The sequence below is a fragment of the Coregonus lavaretus genome (genome assembly GCF_964263955.1).
Source record: "Coregonus lavaretus genome assembly, chromosome: 7".
NCBI lineage: Eukaryota > Metazoa > Chordata > Actinopteri > Salmoniformes > Salmonidae > Coregonus > Coregonus lavaretus.
The window spans coordinates 3,365,757-3,384,216 of record NC_139994.1 but is presented as its reverse complement, the minus strand read 5'-3'; the positions used below and the strand labels follow the sequence as shown (position 1 = coordinate 3,384,216).

General features: G+C 44.7%; 1 protein-coding gene across 1 annotated transcript; it reads right to left on the bottom strand.

Moving 5' to 3' along the window:
• Positions 1-652: 652 nt before the first annotated feature.
• Positions 653-18,146, bottom strand: LOC311131720 (alpha-1,3-mannosyl-glycoprotein 2-beta-N-acetylglucosaminyltransferase-like). The gene is made up of 3 exons (XM_084164827.1): positions 17,787-18,146; positions 9,633-11,121; positions 653-2,823 (listed from the first exon to the last, which is right to left on the bottom strand). The coding sequence occupies exons 2-3, from the start codon at positions 10,494-10,496 to the stop codon at positions 2,122-2,124; spliced, it is 1,566 nt and encodes a 521-aa protein (XP_084020953.1). The 5' UTR covers positions 10,497-11,121; positions 17,787-18,146; the 3' UTR covers positions 653-2,121.
• Positions 18,147-18,460: the final 314 nt, after the last annotated feature.

The window sequence follows — 18,460 nt, the reverse complement described above, 5'->3', positions numbered from 1 at the left end:
CGCCGTCATTTTCTCCCGTTTCTAAATTTAGAAACGTTTTTCAAATTATGGCAGGTATTCTGTTCAGAGGTGCTAACTGCTCGACAATCCTACAGGTCTGTCCATGCCTCAACATAGCTAATCTATATAAGTAATGTGCAAAATGCTAAATAATTTCATATAAAATGTACTAAACTGAGGTATTGAACTAACTAGCCTCGGACACTCCAGCTTGATTTGGAATGATGGCCCAGAGAGACTATGGACATAAGTCTTTGAGTTAGCAAATATTTTTCAGGGAATCACAGTTGATCGGCCAATAGTCTTAAATACTGTCCTCAATGGTCTCCTTGTCTAAATCTGCTTGCTGAGGCACCTCAGTTGATCTCTTCTAATCTGGATTGTAAAGTGTTAAAATCAGACCAGTGTTTGTGAAACAGTAAGCGAGACCTGTCAGGAAGTCAACAGGAGAAGAGTGCACTCGAAAGGAAGTGAGGAGGGATAGCCTAGACTGAATGGCTCCCTATGTAGCCCCATAAAGGAATAGGGTGCCATTTGTGACGCACGTAGAGGTTACAGGCACAAGTGGGAAACGATTGTTGGAAAATGACCAGGAACAATAAAACCCAGATCCAATAACATTAGCTGACAGTCAAAAAGATAAGACACACAATGGATGTGGACAAATATCAAAATAGTCCGTTTTAATTTGCAACGTATTCAAGTTATAAACACGTCAGGCAGTGGTTTTTACACATCACCGTAAAGACATATGAATCAATCTTCCAGACAATCAATCACCCCAGAACTAAATCCAGTACATTAATAAATCACCCTTTTCTTCATGTATCACCCAGTTACACCAATCATGTAAATCAAGAAAAAACAAACATGTAAACAATCGTAATCATTGGTTTTTCAACAAACCTAACTGTAGAAGACCACCATTTGAATGTCATGGAATTACAACCGACCATTAATTTTGAAAATGGCTTAAGTGTAGTACCGTCTCAAATGGCACACTTCCCTTTATAGTGCACTTCTTTTGACCATGGCCCATAGGGTTCTGGTCAAAGGTAGTGCACTATATAGGGAATAGGGTGCCATTTGGGATACAGCCAACAGAATGTCACACACAATGTGTTAAACTGGCCCGCTGCATGGCGATGTATGAATCTCTGATCATTTATTTGTAGGATCATCTCTTTATAAACCAATTTACAAGAGCTACATCATTCCCAAAATAGTATTTGTACTTTTTCATTTTATGAATAAATCTAATTATATATTTATGAGAAAAGTTTAATACCAGTAACTAATATTTTTACCTCATTCATTGACTTTGAGTGGAATACTGCAAGTTATTTTAAAGTAGACAGATGCCGTCCCAAATGGCTCCCTATATAGTGCACTACTTTTGACGAGAGCCCTATGGTTCCTGGTCAAAAGTAGGGCACTAAAATGGGGAAAAGGGTGCCATTTTGGACTTAAGCAGAGGGGTTTCGCCTCCCCTTTAAGATCGGGTGACACGGAACAACACAAAAAGCAAGTCTGAGGCCTCCAAATCCATGTAATCAAACTGACGTTTTAAGACATCACGTTGAAGCAAACCGTGAACCACGTGTCAAACTCATTCCACAGAGGGCCGAGTGTCTGCGGGTTTTCGCTCCTTCTTTGTCCTTGATTGAGGAATTCAGATCACTGATTAGTAAGGAACTCCCCACACCTGGTTGTCTAGGTCTTAATTAGAAGGAAAACACCAAAAACCAGCGGACACTCGGCCCTCCATGGAATGAGTTTGACACCCCTACTGTAAACCTTTCCAGCTCGAGCAGGAGAACAACCAAACATTAAATGGTTCTTTCTTTCTTTCTTTGAGACTTACTACGTGGTTTCACTCCCTGGGTGTTGCCCTGTGTCACACTGCATTCAGGTTCACTCCTAAAACAAGGCGTTACTCCTCTCCTCCACCCACCCTACTTCTATCATATATCCAGTTCCTTTACCCACCAAGCCTGTCTGTTTTGTTTAGCTTCAGTTCCTTCATGTGACCTTGTTTTTGTTTTCTTTGGTTAGAGAGGGTGTTCCTCTCTGTCAAGTCTGTCTGTCTGTCTGTCTCGCACTACGTCCTGTCCAAACCTCTCAGCTCCAGCTGACGTCGTACTTTGTCCATCCCTCAGGTGGGGTCAAGAAGACCCGTCGTCCACGGGACAGGAAGCTGACCACGCCCCTGTAACCCGCACGGGGAACCCCCGATTTCAAGTCATCCATCACCCCTAAGTGTCGGGCCAGAACCTTAAAACTGTCCCGGCTGGAATATTGCACCCGGTACGGACCTGTTCCACTCAAACCGCCCCCTTGCTGTAGCTCCTCCACCTTAATTAGGGGGGCGCTGTAAACCTGCTTAACAAAGTTCACGTCAAAGTTCTCCTTCATCAAGTAAGACAGATCCTGTTTGGTGAAAGGCACAAAGTCAGTGTTGAGTATAATGTAGCGCAGGTACTGGTCGAAGAACTGACCCAAGCTGACACCCTTGCGTCCGAAGGTTATAGTTCTGGAGATCTCTGGGCGGATGCAGGAGCGCTCTTTACGCTGCTCGGGGTGACGCATCCAGTCATCCCAGAAGGCTGCGGGCCACTTGGGTTCTAGTTCGTCCCAGACGTCCTTCAACAGCATCCAGCCCAGCCCAGGGAAGAAGTCTGTCCTGTAGAGGAGGTCCGCCTTCCCAGGGTCCACCAGCCCCTCCCTGCCGTTGTCGTTCCAGGCAGACACACACCACAGGGTGGGGTCAGAGGTCAAGATGGGGTGGAGGGCACGGAAGTACTCAAAGAAGTCTGGGGCCACCTTGGAGAGAGATTCATCTGATTAGTAAACTGTGTTACAGTGAGAAAACTTAGAGAGTAGGCTTTCCTCCAGTTATAAGAAGCAATTGTTATTCAGTAGCCTTCATTACTAAACTCAGCAAAAAAAGAAACGTCCCTTTTTCAGGTCCCTGTCTTTCAAAGATCATTCGTAAAAAATCTAAATAACTTCACAGAACTTCATTGTAAAAGGGTTTAAACACTGTTTCCCATGCTTGTTCAATGAACCATAAACAATTAATGAACATGCACCTGTGGAACGGTCGTTAAGACACTAACAGTTTACAGACGGTAGGCAATTAAGGTCACAGTTATGAAAACGTAGGACACTAAAGAGGCCTTTCTACTGACTCTGAAAAACACCAAAAGAAAGATGCCCAGGGTCCCTGCTCATCTGCGTGAACGTGCCTTAGGCATGCTGCAAGGAGGCATGAGGACTGCAGATGTGGCCAGGGCAATATATTGCAATGTCCGTACTGTGAGACGCCTAAGACAGCACTACAGGGAGACAGGACGGACAGCTGATCGTCCTCGCAGTGGCAGACCACGTGTAACAACACCTGCACAGGATCGGTACATCCGAACATCACACCTGCGGGACAGGTACAGGATGGCAACAACAACTGCCCAAGGTCCTCACCAGACATCACCGGCAACAACGTCGCCTATGGGCACAAACCCACCGTCGCTGGACCAGACAGGACTGACAAAAAGTGCTCTTCACTGACGAGTCGCGGTTTTGTCTCACCAGGGGTGATGGTCGGATTCGCGTTTATCGTCAAAGGAATGAGCGTTACACCTAGGCCTGTACTCTGGAGTGGGATCGAGGTGGAGGGTCCGTCATGGTCTGGGGCGGTGTGTCACTGCATCATCGGACTGAGCTTGTTGCCTGCAATGACAATCTCAACGCTGTGCGTTACAGGGAAGACATCCTCCTCCCTCATGTGGTACCCTTCCTGCAGGCTCATCCTGACATGACCCTCCAGCATGACAATGCCACCAGCCATACTGCTCGTTCTGTGCGTGATTTCCTGCAAGACAGGAATGTCAGTGTTCTGCCATGGCCAGCGAAGAGCCCGGATCTCAATCCCATTGAGCACGTCTGGGACCTGTTGGATCGGAGGGTGAGGGCTAGGGCCATTCCCCCCAGAAATGTCCGGGAACTTGCAGGTGCCTTGGTGGAAGAGTGGGGTAACATCTCATAGCAAGAACTGGCAAATCTGGTGCAGTCCATGAGGAGGAGATGCACTGCAGTCCTTAATGCAGCTGGTGGCCACACCAGATACTGACTGTTACTTTTGATTTTGACCCCCCCTTTGTTCAGGGACACATTATTCAATTTCTGTTAGTCACATGTCTGTGGAACTTGTTCAGTTTATGTCTCAGTTGTTGAATCTTGTTATGTTCATACAAATATTTACACATGTTAAGTTTGCTGAAAATAAAACGCAGTTGACAGGGAGGGGACGTTACTTTTTTTGCTGAGTTTATTTATGATAACTGCTACCCTGGGCCCAGATCTGTTTGTGCCATTGTTTCACCTCCTTGTCATGCTAAACATAATAAGCAGTTGGCAAAAGAGCAGAAACAGACTGGTATCCAGGCTATATTAAAGAGACCAGAAACAGACTGGTATCCAGGCTATATTAAAGAGACCAGAAACAGACTGGTATCCAGGCTATATTAAAGAGACCAGAAACAGACTGGTATCCAGGCTATATTAAAGAGACCAGAAACAGACTGGTACCCAGGCTATATTAAAGAGACCAGAAACAGACTGGAACCCAGGCTATATTAAAAGAGACCAGAAACAGACTGGAACCCAGGCTATATTAAAGAGACCAGAAACAGACTGGAACCCAGGCTATATTAAAGAGACCAGAAACAGACTGGAACCCAGGCTAGAAAACTGCATCTGCTGTATGAATGTATGCAAAGCCAACAAAACGTCCACAGGGGCTTCAAGGAATGAGTCCAACATGTTTGGCTGACTAATACAATGCCAATGGTATGTCAACATGAAATGACTAGCCAAAACAAAACATTATAAATTTGTCTTCGAAAGCATCTGCGGGAACAGTTACAGTGGGGAAAAAAAGTATTTAGTCAGCCACCAATTGTGCAAGTTCTCCCACTTAAAAAGATGAGAGAGGCCTGTAATTTTCATCATAGGTACACGTCAACTATGACAGACAAAATGAGAAAAAAAAATCCAGAAAATCACATTGTAGGATTTTTAATGAATTTATTGGCATATGATGGTGGAAAATAAGTATTTGGTCAATAACAAAAGTTTCTCAATACTTTGTTATATACCCTTTGTTGGCAATGACACAGGTCAAACGTTTTCTGTAAGTCTTCACAAGGTTTTCACACACTGTTGCTGGTATTTTGGCCCATTCCTCCATGCAGATCTCCTCTAGAGCAGTGATGTTTTGGGGCTGTCGCTGGGCAACACAGACTTTCAACTCCCTCCAAAGATTTTCTATGGGGTTGAGATCTGGAGACTGGCTAGGCCACTCCAGGACCTTGAAATGCTTCTTACGAAGCCACTCCTTCGTTGCCCGGGTGGTGTGTTTGGGATCATTGTCATGCTGAAAGACCCAGCCACGTTTCATCTTCAATGCCCTTGCTGATGGAAGGAGGGTTTCACTCAAAATCTCACGATACATGGCCCCATTCATTCTTTCCTTTACACGGATCAGTCGTCCTGGTCCCTTTGCAGAAAAACAGCCCCAAAGCATGATGTTTCCACCCCCATGCTTCACAGTAGGTATGGTGTTCTTTGGATGCAACTCAGCATTCTTTGTCCTCCAAACATGACGAGTTGAGTTTTTACCAAAAAGTTATATTTTGGTTTCATCTGACCATATGACATTCTCCCAATCCTCTTCTGGATCATCCAAATGCACTTCAGACGGGCCTGGACATGTACTGGCTTAAGCAGGGGGACACGTCTCGCACTGCAGGATTTGAGTCCCTGGCGGCGTAGTGTGTTACTGATGGTTGGCTTTGTTACTTTGGTCCCAGCTCTCTGCAGGTCATTCACTAGGTCCCCCCGTGTGGTTCTGGGATTTTTGCTCACCGTTCTTGTGATCATTTTGACCCCACGGGGTGAGATCTTGCGTGGAGCCCCAGATCGAGGGAGATTATCAGTGGTCTTGTATGTCTTCCATTTCCTAATAATTGCTCCCACAGTTGATTTCTTCAAACCAAGCTGCTTACCTATTGCAGATTCAGTCTTCCCAGCCTGGTGCAGGTCTACAATTTTGTTTTTGGTGTCCTTTGACAGCTCTTTGGTCTTGGCCATTGTGAAGTTTGGAGTGTGACTGTTTGAGGTTGTGGACAGGTGTCTTTTATACTGATAACAAGTTCAAACAGGTGCCATTAATACAGGTAACGAGTGGAGGACAGAGGAGCCTCTTAAAGAAGAAGTTACAGGTCTGTGAGAGCCAGAAATCTTGCTTGTTTGTAGGTGACCAAATACTTATTTTCCACCATAATTTGCAAATAAATTCATTAAAAATCCTACAATGGGATTTTCTGGATTTTTTTTTCTCAATTTGTCTGTCATAGTTGACGTGTACCTATGATGAAAATTACAGGCCTCGCTCATCTTTTTAAGTGGGAGAACTTGCACAATTGGTGGCTGACTAAATACTTTTTTTCCCCACTGTACATAAGTGTGGGGGGGGGGGGGGGGTTTAGCCTAAAAGCTTTAAAACTGGTGACTCATGGCAGTTCTGTTGTTTTAACCATTTCCTGTAACTTTCATTACACGTCTGGTGCAGAATTCTACCGATGATGTTTTTTTCCAGACCATTTGTTCACCCAGCTGGCTGTTTCACTCAGGCTACTACCCACATGGCACCCTATTCCCTATATAGTGCACTACTTTAGACCAGAGCCCTATTCCCTATGTAGTGCACTACTTTAGACCAGAACCCTATTCCCTATATAGTGCACTACTTTAGACCAGAACCCTATTCCCTATATAGTGCACTACTTTAGACCAGAACCCTATTCCCTATATAGTGCACTACTTTAGACCAGAACCCTATTCCCTATATAGTGCACAACTTTAGACCAGAACCCTATTCCCTATATAGTGCACTACTTTAGACCAGAACCCTATTCCCTATGTAGTGCACTACTTTAGACCAGAACCCTATTCCCTATATAGTGCACTACTTTAGACCAGAACCCTATGGCCCACAGGGTGCCATTTGGGACGCAACCTTGGTCTGATTTGATGGGGGACAGAATGAACAGAGCAGGATTTAGGGATCCCTCTTCACACCCCTCTCTGCTAGGTGCCAACGTGGTTAATCCACTAATCAGTTAAATGTTCTAATCTGGGAAGGCCAACCAGGATTACAGCTGTCCACTGAATTGGACACATTGATTAAGACATTTCCCCCTCTCTGTTCCCCTCTGTTCACCCCTTTGACTCCTCCCCTCTATGTTTTAGGCTATCCAATGAATGTGCTGCACAAATGAGGAACATTATAGGATCAACGTTCATCATCATGATCCACATTTGAATGTGAGACAGATTTAATTACACTGAAGAAAAATATAAACACAGCATGTAAAGTGTTGGTCCCATGTTTCATGAGCTGAAGTAAAAAGATCCCAGACATTTTCCATATGCACAAAATGATTATTTCTCGAAAAGGTTGTGCACAAATGTGATTCAATCCGTGTTAGTGAGCATTTCTCCTTTGCCAAGATAATCCATCCACCTGACAGGTGTGGCATATCAAGAAGCTGATTAAACAGCATGATCATTACACAGGTGCACCTTGTGCTGGGGACAATAAAAGGCCACGAAAATGTGCAGTTTTGTCACACAACACAATGCCACAGATCTTAAGTTTTGAGGGGGCATGCAATTGGCATGCTGACTGCAGGAATGTCCACCAGAGCTGTTGCCAGGGAATTGAAATGTTCATTTCTCTACCATAAACCACCTCCAACGTTGTTGTAGAGAATTTGGCAGTACGTCCAACCGGCCTCACAACCACAGACCACGTGTAACCACGTGTAACCACGCCAGCCCAGGACCTCCACATCCAGCTTATTCACCTGTCGGATTGTCTGAGACCAGGCACCCGGACAGCTGATGAAACTGTGGGTTTGCACAAGCGAATAATTTCTGCACAAACTGTCAGAAACGTCTCAGGGAAGCTCATTTGCGTGCTCGTCATCCTCACCAGGGTCTTGACCTGACTGCAGTTTGGCGTCGTAACCGACTTCAGTGGGCAAATGCTCACCTTCGATGGCCACTGGCACACTAGAGAAGTGTGCTCGTCACAGATGACTACCGGTTTCAACTGTACCGGGCAGATGGCAGACAGCGTGTATGTCGTCGTGTGGGGGAACGGTTTGCTGATGTCAACATTGTGAACCGAGTGCCCCATGGTGGCGGTGGGGTTATGGTATGGGCAGGCATAAACTACGGACAACGAACACAATTGCATTTTATTGATGGTCCAGAGGCCCGAGATCCTGAGGCCCATTGTCGGGCCATTAATCCGCCGCCATCACCTCTTGTTTCAGCATGATAATGTACGTCCCCATGTCGCAAGGATCTGTACACAATTCCTGGAAGCTGAAAATGTCCCTGCATCCTCACCAGACATGTCACCCATTGAGCATGTTTGGGATGCTCTGGATCGCAGTGTACGACAGCGTGCTCCAGTTCCTGCCAATATCCAGCAACTTCACACAGCCATTGAAGAGGAGTGGGACAACATTCCACAGGCCACAATCAACAGCATGATCAACTCTATGCAAAGGAGATGTGTGGCACTGCATGAGGCAAATGGTGGTCACACCAGATACTGACTGGTTTTCTGATCCAAGCCCCTATCTTTTTTTTTAAAGGTATCTGTGACCAAAATATGCATATCTGTATTCCCAGTCATGTGAAATCGATAGATTAGGGCCGAATTAATTTATTTCAATTGACTGATTTCCTTATATGAACTGTAACTCAGTAAAATCTTTGAAATTGTTGCGTTTACATTTTTGTTCAGGGTACATTCATTCCTATCAAAGGCCCATTTAAACCAATGGAAAGTGTTGAATAAGCAGAGAGGGATGGCATCTCTAGACACTGCAGCGGAGCGGGGGGCAGGGGGGGGGGGGGGTTGGTTTAAGCTTTGTTCTGCAAACGAAGCACTTAAAATGTTTTGTTGTAGGCCACAGGGTCGTCGGTGCCCTTAGAGAAGTTAAGGCTCGCACCGAATGTGGATCTAGCGTTTGTCTGCTGATTCAGCGCTGTGTTTTAGGAACCACCCGCTGTAGACGTCCGACTGGCTAAATTTTTCACGCGATTCTACATGTAAAATCGGTTGGAACTCGATTCGCAAATACGTTCAGAGGTGCTAAGCACTCTCGGCCAGCAACCACTACTGCTGTGTCTGAACCCTTAAGCTTTTGGGATAATGCCAGGGCTGGAGCGCAGCTGCAAACCTTGCAACTGAAAAAGCAGCAGCGGATAAATCAGTTCGGACTAGGCCTACTTATACAGAGCCTCATGCAAGTCACTAAAAAGTCTTGACGCTTCACATCAATGCCTTGGTGACAAGCAGAAGTGCAGGGATTTCATTTCCCTGACTGAATTCATCAGGATCTTCTATTGAACCTCGTGCAAGTCACCAGCAACTCAGACACTTCTAAATCAACGCTTCAACACATTTAGACTGAGGTGCACTTTAAATTCATTTCTCAGTTACAGTGCATGCAGACAGAGGTGTATGGATTTCAGTTACTGTTCACACTTACCTCCAAGTCATCTTCAACGATCACCACACTGGAGTAAGAGAGAGTGTTGAACACCTGGTTGAGGGCCCAGCGGTAGTGTCTGGCAATCTTATAGTAGCCCTGGAACTTCCTGTGCTCCGGCCGTACCAGGATGTCCGAGAGGTCTGGTTGGCTAATGAGGGTCACCTGACTGCCATATGAGCCAATCACGCGGGCTGTCTCAGCATGGCCACAGTCCTGACTAACTATGATTGGATAGAGTTCTGCAGAGGTGCGGTATTGGATCAATTTGTCAAGACTCCTTTTCACAGTTACTCTGTCACAGGCAATGACCAATATGGGAATGACAACTTGTGGGCTGATGACAGTAACTTCCAATTTGATGTTGTCGGTCAGCTCTTTTATTTCATTGTCCGGTTTTGTGTCTACTTTAGGGTCTGGGACTGCTGTAATGATTAATTCCGGTGTATTTTTCTCTTGGTCCTTGTTCTCTGAATTGTCCTTTGGGGGTACTGGAGGTAACCGTGGCGACGGTTTGTGTTGCCCTTTCTCTTCTATTTTCCCTCCATCCGTCTCTCTTTTTCCCATCTCTTTCCTCTTTTCCCATAGTGACCTGTGACTCTGGATCTGCTTCAGAAGTTCCTTCTGGGTCTTGAGTTCCAATTCTACCTCTTCGGCCAATCGGATCACCTCGCCAGCCAGATTAGTCCCACCCCCTTTTATTCTGGCCACGCCCCACTCTTCCCGCCCCCCTGGTTCAGCCCCTCCCCCTTCCCCAAAGCGACCAATGGGAGTCCGTCCCCAAAGGAAAAGGAGAAGCAAGCCATTGCAGGCGACGAATAGGAAAGCTCCACACAAGATAAGGGAACCTCTCTTGCGAACCATGGCCCAATGACATCAGAGGATGGACTACAGTAGGGAAAAGACTACAGCTGAGGGGGGACAGTGTTGAAGTGACAAACAGCCAATAGGGTCCAATCAAAAAGATGAGAATGAAAAGACGTTGTCCAATAGGGGTGGAGAGAACAGAGGTCCAATCACATGATCCTTACTACTCATCCAATAATTTTGCGTGATCGATAACATGACAAGAGAATGATCCAGAACCTTTATTGCGGAGACATAGATGGAGACGCGTGTAACCCGACTGTGGAGACGTGCGTAATCCGACTGTGGAGACGTGCGTAATCCGACTGTGGAGACGTGCGTAACTTAACTGTGTGTTGTTATCGGCTTGGCTGTCCTCCATGAAATAGTGGAGCAGGAGAGCGAGTTGGGGCAAGGGGAAACTGAGAAAAAAAGGAAAGTCTAAAAAACGGGGAGAGGGGTGTTTGGATAAACGGGGAGAGGGGTGTTTGGATAAACGGGGAGAGGGGTGTTTGGATAAACGGGGAGAGGGGTGTTTGGATAAACGGGGAGAGGGGTGTTTGGATAAGATAAAAAGGGAGAACCAGGGTCACGTTGAGGTGGAGGGGCTGAGAGTCCTTGGGGTTATCCCTCGGCCATCACCCTGAAACAGAGAGAGAGAGAGAAAAGAAAGTGTGTTAGCGTCAGTTAAGTACATTTCAATTTTCAAGTTTTTCCCCCATCAGTGAAACAGTCTGAAATAAACAAGCACTATATGATCACTAACACACAAGTCCCTTATAGACTATAACTATTTTCTAGAGTCTGCTATTATCTAGAAATTGCCAACTGTATCATTGAGCAGATTCAGAACACTGAGCCAAACTGTTCAGTAGAGGCTGCTGCCTCATCGTTGATGGCCAAGAATGTGTGTGGTACGCCTCTGAATCAAGCTGTCAAACTCTGCTCAGGGTCCATGCTTATGAATCAAGCTGTCAAGTTCAGTACTGGAATAGCTTAACTTTTCACTACCTTTATTAGGATCGGTGCACAGCTAAAGGCATTACCATATTATGTATCTATCAGCCTGAGTAAGTATCACAGAGGCACAGGACATATCAGCCTGAGTATCACAGAGGGACAGGACCCATCAGCCTGAGTATCACAGAGGAACAGGACCCATCAGCCTGAGTATCACAGAGGGACAGGACCCATCAGCCTGAGTATCACAGAGGGACAGGACCCATCAGCCTGAGTATCACAGAGGGACAGGACCCATCAGCCTGAGTATCACAGAGGGACAGGACCCATCAGCCTGAGTATCACAGAGGAACAGGACCCATCAGCCTGAGTATCACAGAGGGACAGGACCCATCAGCCTGAGTATCACAGAGGAACAGGACCCATCAGCCTGAGTATCACAGAGGGACAGGACCCATCAGCCTGAGTATCACAGAGGGACAGGACCCATCAGCCTGAGTATCACAGAGGGACAGGACATCCTGTCAGCACAAATTTCAGCTAAAGCACTTCTACAGACTGTTGTAGAGTGCTTGTGCGAGTGTGGTTTTAAACCCAACTGTAAAGTCCAGAAACGTAATGCCATGGCCATCCATATTCTATTCAATGGAGATTTTTAAAAAGCCTGTTAGCTGGACAGTAACCAAAGGGACCCTGTGTGCTATATTCAAATGATTTAATTCACCCAGCCAGCTCCACAGGGAGTCTCTGAGATAACAAACGTATACCAGCCAGCATCCAAAGGCAGTCTTTCTGAGGAGCTTGGTATCACACTCCAACCTAACACTGCCCTAAATGGATATCACAGTGATCATTTTAGTCTCTTTGTTGATGGAAACAAACACAGCACGACAGCACTAGCAGTTTCAGCCTTCAGGGAAACACACTGTCAGGGTTTGTCCCAAATGGAATCAAATTCCCTATATAGTGCACTAATATTGACCAGAATCCTATGGAACGTGGTCAAAAGTAGTGCACTGTATAGGGAATAGGGTGCCATCTGGGACTCAGACACTGCAGGACCTTTTGTTATGGTTCACCCCCAGCAGGTTTCTCCAGAGGATGAGTTTAAACTAGATTGTTTATATCCGGGATGGGCAACTTTGAAGGGGGCCACAAAAAACGAATGAGGGGCCGCATAGCTCACGGGTCTGTGTACCCACACACGCAGTCAGAACCGACCCTAGCAAAACATTTTAGCGGCCCCCTCTTGACAGCAGAGAGACATTTTAGAGTTAATTTCCATTAATTCTACACATTTTGCCATGGGGGTTTAGAGAACATTTTACCGTTTTAAAGCAACTTTGCTGCAATTCTAAACATTTTGCCTTAAGGTGGAGAGAAATGTTTGCAGTTTATTTATTTTTTTGACTAACAAAATCAATGGGGGCCCCCCGTCTATAATTCGACCATGATTACTACAAGTTTAGATAGCTGGCTAGACTAACTTACCAGTCCAAAAACGTGTTTGCTGCCATGGGCTAATTGAGTGACTGTCTATAACCAGGTTTCAATCCAACAGGCCTGATGGAAACAGCAAAATTGTCTGTTAACTTTCCAAATGTCGACAATACAAAATACACTACACAATGTGGGATCTGTGTGTCGGTAAAATGTATTATGCAAGAAAAAGCGGAGGAAAAGCTTTTATGCGCAAATATTGATATAATAATAATCATATGGAAGTAAACTTGTGAGTCACGCGATGACGTGTGGTTCTCCCACTACGCAGTTTATTAGGCTACAGATGAAATAAGTTACAAACTTCACAGGGTGGTGAAAGTACAAGGTGAGGCGCTTGATGTTCCTTTCCAATAAATATAGAGGGTCTTATTCTGGTTACATGATGATCGATGCTTGGTACCATTTGAAAAATATAAATAAATATTGCTCTTTTGTCCATAATAACCTCATGATGTTAGCTATACCCGCATTGTCTCTATGAGCTGTTGGCTAGAGCGCACGTGTCAGTACCAGTGGGAAAATTCGCTATATAACGCAACATTTTTTTGTGACAAAAGCATTAGTAGAGTTTAAAATGCCATGGAAACCTATTTAACTTTTTGTTTTTTTTCCGGTACGTCGGAATTTAACCTTGCACTATGTCGTTACACACAGCCTTTTATCAGCAACAAGTACATTTGATGGAAAATGCACATATTGTTTTTAATGCGGATTTTAGAACAGTCACATGAAAATCGGTCGCCAATTGGACGGAAACCTAGCCAGTGACTGACATAAGCGGAAAAACTGCTGACGCACCTGGTGTATTCCATTATTCTAACTCGCAACAGTAAATTGAGACCCCGACTGAGCACCACACATCCATTTTCTAACACCACCCTGCTGCTACCACCAAAGCCTGATTGCATCCTAAACGGCACCCTATATAGTAATAATAATATGCCATTTAGCAGACGCTTTTATCCAAAGCGACTTACAGTCATGCGTGCATACATTTTTGTGTATGGGTGGTCCCGGGGATCGAACCCACTACCTTGGCGTTACAAGCGCCGTGCTCTACCAGTTGAGCTACAGAGGACCACATGTTCAAAGTAGTGTACTAAATAGGGAATGGGGTGTAATTTGGGACGTAACCCCCAATTTCCCAACGGGCATCTTGGAGCTGGAAGCAGTTTCCTGCCCATGAATCCCCCTAACAAGGTATTAAACCTGTATATGGACAGTCAGTCTGCAGGGACTAGAAGGACAGAACATACACTATATCAGTAGATGTACTCTTGGGACGCATCTCAATAGTCTTACGTAGCTTCGTACATCCCTTTCCCTGCTCTCTCCTGACTGACTAGGTCCATCCATTCATACCACACTGATTAAACTAGCGTTTAGCCTACATTAAAAGACGTTTTAAACTTCCATTCAGGACGACTGAATGTTTTCCTGTTTGAACAGGGTTCATGCCAGATGGTCCAATAGGCTCAGGCCTATAACACGTGTCGCACACCCGGTACATATTAGCTCTTAGCTTTAAAAAGTGAAGGAACTTAGTCATAAACACGTCTGACGATTACCCTGGGTCAGTCAAACATTGTGAGTTATTGCTTATGCAATCACTCTAATAAGTGGTTTGAGAGAAGAGAGTGACCACACAAAGTCAATTTGCTGACGATTTAAAAAGAGACTCAAGCCTTCCCTCAGAGCTCACACAAACCTGGCACCGTCACCTCTTCTCTTTGGTTTTAAAATGTTGTAAATACTTCTGGAGTGAGCATTTCAATAGCAAAAAAAAAACCTCCAGCCTTAAAAGGCAAGCTGACCAAATAATATCCACGCTTCATAACCAGGTCAGGGATCTAGCCTACTGCGTTTGCAATATCTGGAACGCTTTCAATGACTGAAAATGTGCTGAAATGGACAGTCAAATTCCATAAAAATAGGCCTAGATATCACAGAAAACATGGGCGTAAATTCACGGTCAAATATCTGCCAGACCTGTGCTAATAATTTAACTATTTAGTGTATCCAAGAGAACCCTTTCAACAAGGTCCAGGTCTTGACCACATCATCACCTGACTTGGCTACAGCCGGAAATGCCCTTCTGAACAGACAATGAGCTCTATAGAGGGAGGGCAGAAAGAAATGGGGGAACAGGTACTGAGAACACTGCATGTACATTTACATTTTAGTCATTTAGCAGACGCTCTTATCCAGAGCGACTTACAGTTAGCGAGTGCATACATTTTTATACTTGCCCCCCCCCCCGTGGGAAACGAACCCACAACCCTGGCGTTGCAAGCGCCATGCTCTACCAACTGAGCTACAGGGGATAAGGGTATCGAGACACGATTTGGAAAGATGGCCTCGTGAGGCTTAGATAAGGGGATTGATTGAGTCCAGAGAAAGAGGTCACTGTATATCCTAACGGGAGACTTTCAACAGACGAGGTGTCTAAACCAATTACAGGTGATAATAAGAACAACGATAATCTTGTAAGCAATGGCAATCGGACTAAGTATAAACTAGATTCTCAGAGTGGATGTCCTGGTCTGGATGAGTAATGTGCTGCTGTAGCCTACACCAACTTTCAAATTTGTCCTCCATACTTTGTTCACAGCGTAAATACTAGGCTAACTAACTGATGCTTATATCCACTTTTAACTTTCAGGAAATGTAGGCTATGTTGGAGAGTAGGGCTGGAATTTCCAGGGACCTCATGATACGATATTATCACAAAACTTTTGTGCCGATACGATACGTATTGCGATTATATATCGTAATTTTATTGCGAGTCGATGTTCCAAACATATTGCTCACCATATGTCTGCTGCAGAGAGACAAGCCAATGGAAAACAAGTTTTGATCAGTCATGGAAATAAAAGTGCTGAAAACAAATTGGTTCCCTAGCTAAAGGGATACTTCGGGATTTTGGCAATGAGGCCCTTTATCTACTTCCCCAGAGTCTGATGAACTCGTGGATACCCTTTTTATGTCTGTGTCCAGTATGAAGGAAGTTAATGCTAACTAGTGTTAGCGCAACGACTGGAAGTCTGAGTATTAAGCATGCTAGCAGATACCCATAGACTTCCAGTCATTGCGCTAACGCTAGTTAGCAATTGAGCTAGTTATCAACTTCCTTGAAACTGCACGCAGGTATCCACGAGTTCATCAGACTCTGGGGAAGTAGATAAAGGTCCTCATTGCCATAGTCCCAAAGTATCCCTTTAAAAAGAAGATGGAAAACAAGCTATGAAGGAAAAATACTGGAGTTTTGGTGCAGGTACAGCCAACTAGCGCAAAAATAATATTGCAAAACTATACGATATATCGTCAAAAATAATATCCCGATATGTAACTTTAGATTGTTCCCCATCACTATTGGAGAGGAAATCGGTGAGCCTCGTTTCCTGGATGCTCAAACGGGCAACAAATTCAACAGAGCTGGAGAGGCTAATCTACCCATCTCACCATGGGAACACCAAGAGCTACAACTATTCCAGCTGACACTCACCAACACATAGAGGGTTAACGTTACATCGGAAACACATGGCTTCAAACGTTCAAACACCTAGACATGGTAGGATTGCAACACTAGACAGCTATAGGGTGAGTGAACGAGGGAATGGAACAGTTGAGGGAAACGCACACAGAAAGAGAAAAAAGGAGGTACTGCACCAAAGGTTTTGGGGTTTGAGGACAGAGGGGTAGACAGCATAGACTTGTGGGTAGACAGAAACATCAAAGAGGGAAATAAAAGAGGGAGACGGCAATCACTTGCTAATCTATGGTAGCATTGTAAGAGACAAGTTACACAAAAGCCAAAGAAGAAAGGCTTGAAAGGAGGTGCCAAAAGGTGAATAAAAGCATTGTTCTTCAGTACCTGAAGCAGAGAGCAGTCTAGTTCTCCAGTGTCTCTTTCAACACATCATCAGAAAGTTTAAAGGCAGGGAGAGGATGATTAATGGGGTGGGAGAAAATAAAGAATGGAAGGGGAGGGAGGGAGGGAATTGTTGCTCACCCTCACAGGAACAGAGCCATTTGAAACTCTAACCTCCTATTTTTAACCCTCTCTCTCTCTCCCTCTCACACTGACACGTGTAAGTACCTGCGTGGTTAAAACGCTGTAATTAGAAGGTCGATGTTAAACTGATTCAGTAGTCTTGCTAAAATTAGGTTTGTTATTAAAGTAGCTACTTGAAGGTGTCCTAGTCTAGAGAAGAGTAGGCTACTAAACCAATCTGGGCATGAGTATAATGATGAAGAAAAGCAAAGTCAGTCTCAAGGCAACGTATGTATCAGTGTCACTTCGATCTTTTTGTTTTGACAGCTCGCTATATCATACCTCGACTATCGCTTGCCAGTCAAAGACGTGGCCAATTACAAAGCAGCAACTTGGCAAACGCCATTGCCAAATGAATGGAATATCTGAAAATGCCTACAATAGTTTATGGATAATAACAAACGTGACCAAATTACACAACTATCTCACAATTTCAAAAACCGAATGGCAAGCAATCTAGTGCTCCCACTGCCTAACGTTTCTAACTAGTAGCTAGCTTGCATGTGATTGATTGCATGACTGGGATAGCTAGCTATTGACACTTATTGCAACCACAATGAGTTAGAAATCTTTGGAAATTGCAATACTTGAACAATTGCATATTGTTGATGCTAGCTAGCATACATTCTAGTAAGTCAGAAATCGAGCTTTTCAGAAAATCAAATGCTAACTAGTTAGTACCATAACGAGCAGGTTAGCTGGCTAGGTACATCAAATCGATTTAAGTTAACTTCAGACAACTAACGTTAGCTACCTCTCTAACTAAGCATGAGTACAATTTCCACCTTCACCTTTTGTCATTTCCCCTGTAGGACGTGTTGCTTGCTTTCTGGAAATCCCGCTTTGATGACGACGAATAGTCTCCACTCTCACTTTTCTTCCTCTCCGTTTTGCCCACCGGTGTCAGTACCTCACTGCATGTCCAGTTCCCATTTTCCCCTCTCACCCCTCACGACCTAGGATCCGCCATTTAGCTATATGTGTTAATTTTTTTTATATAAACAAAATTATTCACCAAGATGAATTTGCGATAAGCATCGTCCTCTTCACCACCGCTCTCCTACCAATTCCGTCCAAGCCAGTGTCTGTTTCACTGGCTCTTGACCGTATACTTCATTTAACACCAACACCGAATTGTATACTCTACTTCCGGATTGACTCATTAAGCAAGGCCAACCTCTGCTTTCCTCCCCTTTACAATTTCCCCTAGCAACAAAGTGCCCTGACAACCGTTGTAACCGTTGTTTCTGCTATCTTTCTGTTGTGTCTATGGTTAGTTATCAAAATGCAGTGTTCTGCTGAAACAAAACCCTGCGCGTTGCCAGTGCCAACTGGTCTGCGCGGTGTGCAATCAGTTGGAAATGTTTTCTCCGCTCAAATTTGGCACCGCCTCTTGATTCATTGATAAGAGTTGACAAGTTGTCAAGTCATATCACTACACTTCAGACAGAGAGACTTGAACTTT

Bases quoted from the DNA above. Each gene is read 5' to 3' on its own strand.
- LOC311131720 (XM_084164827.1), bottom strand. From the start codon at position 10,496: ATGGTTCGCAAGAGAGGTTCCCTTATCTTGTGTGGAGCTTTCCTATTC. The intron at 2,824-9,632 runs GTAAGTGTGAAC...TCTCTCTCCAAG, and splicing joins TCGTTGAAGATGACTTGGAG to GTGGCCCCAGACTTCTTTGA.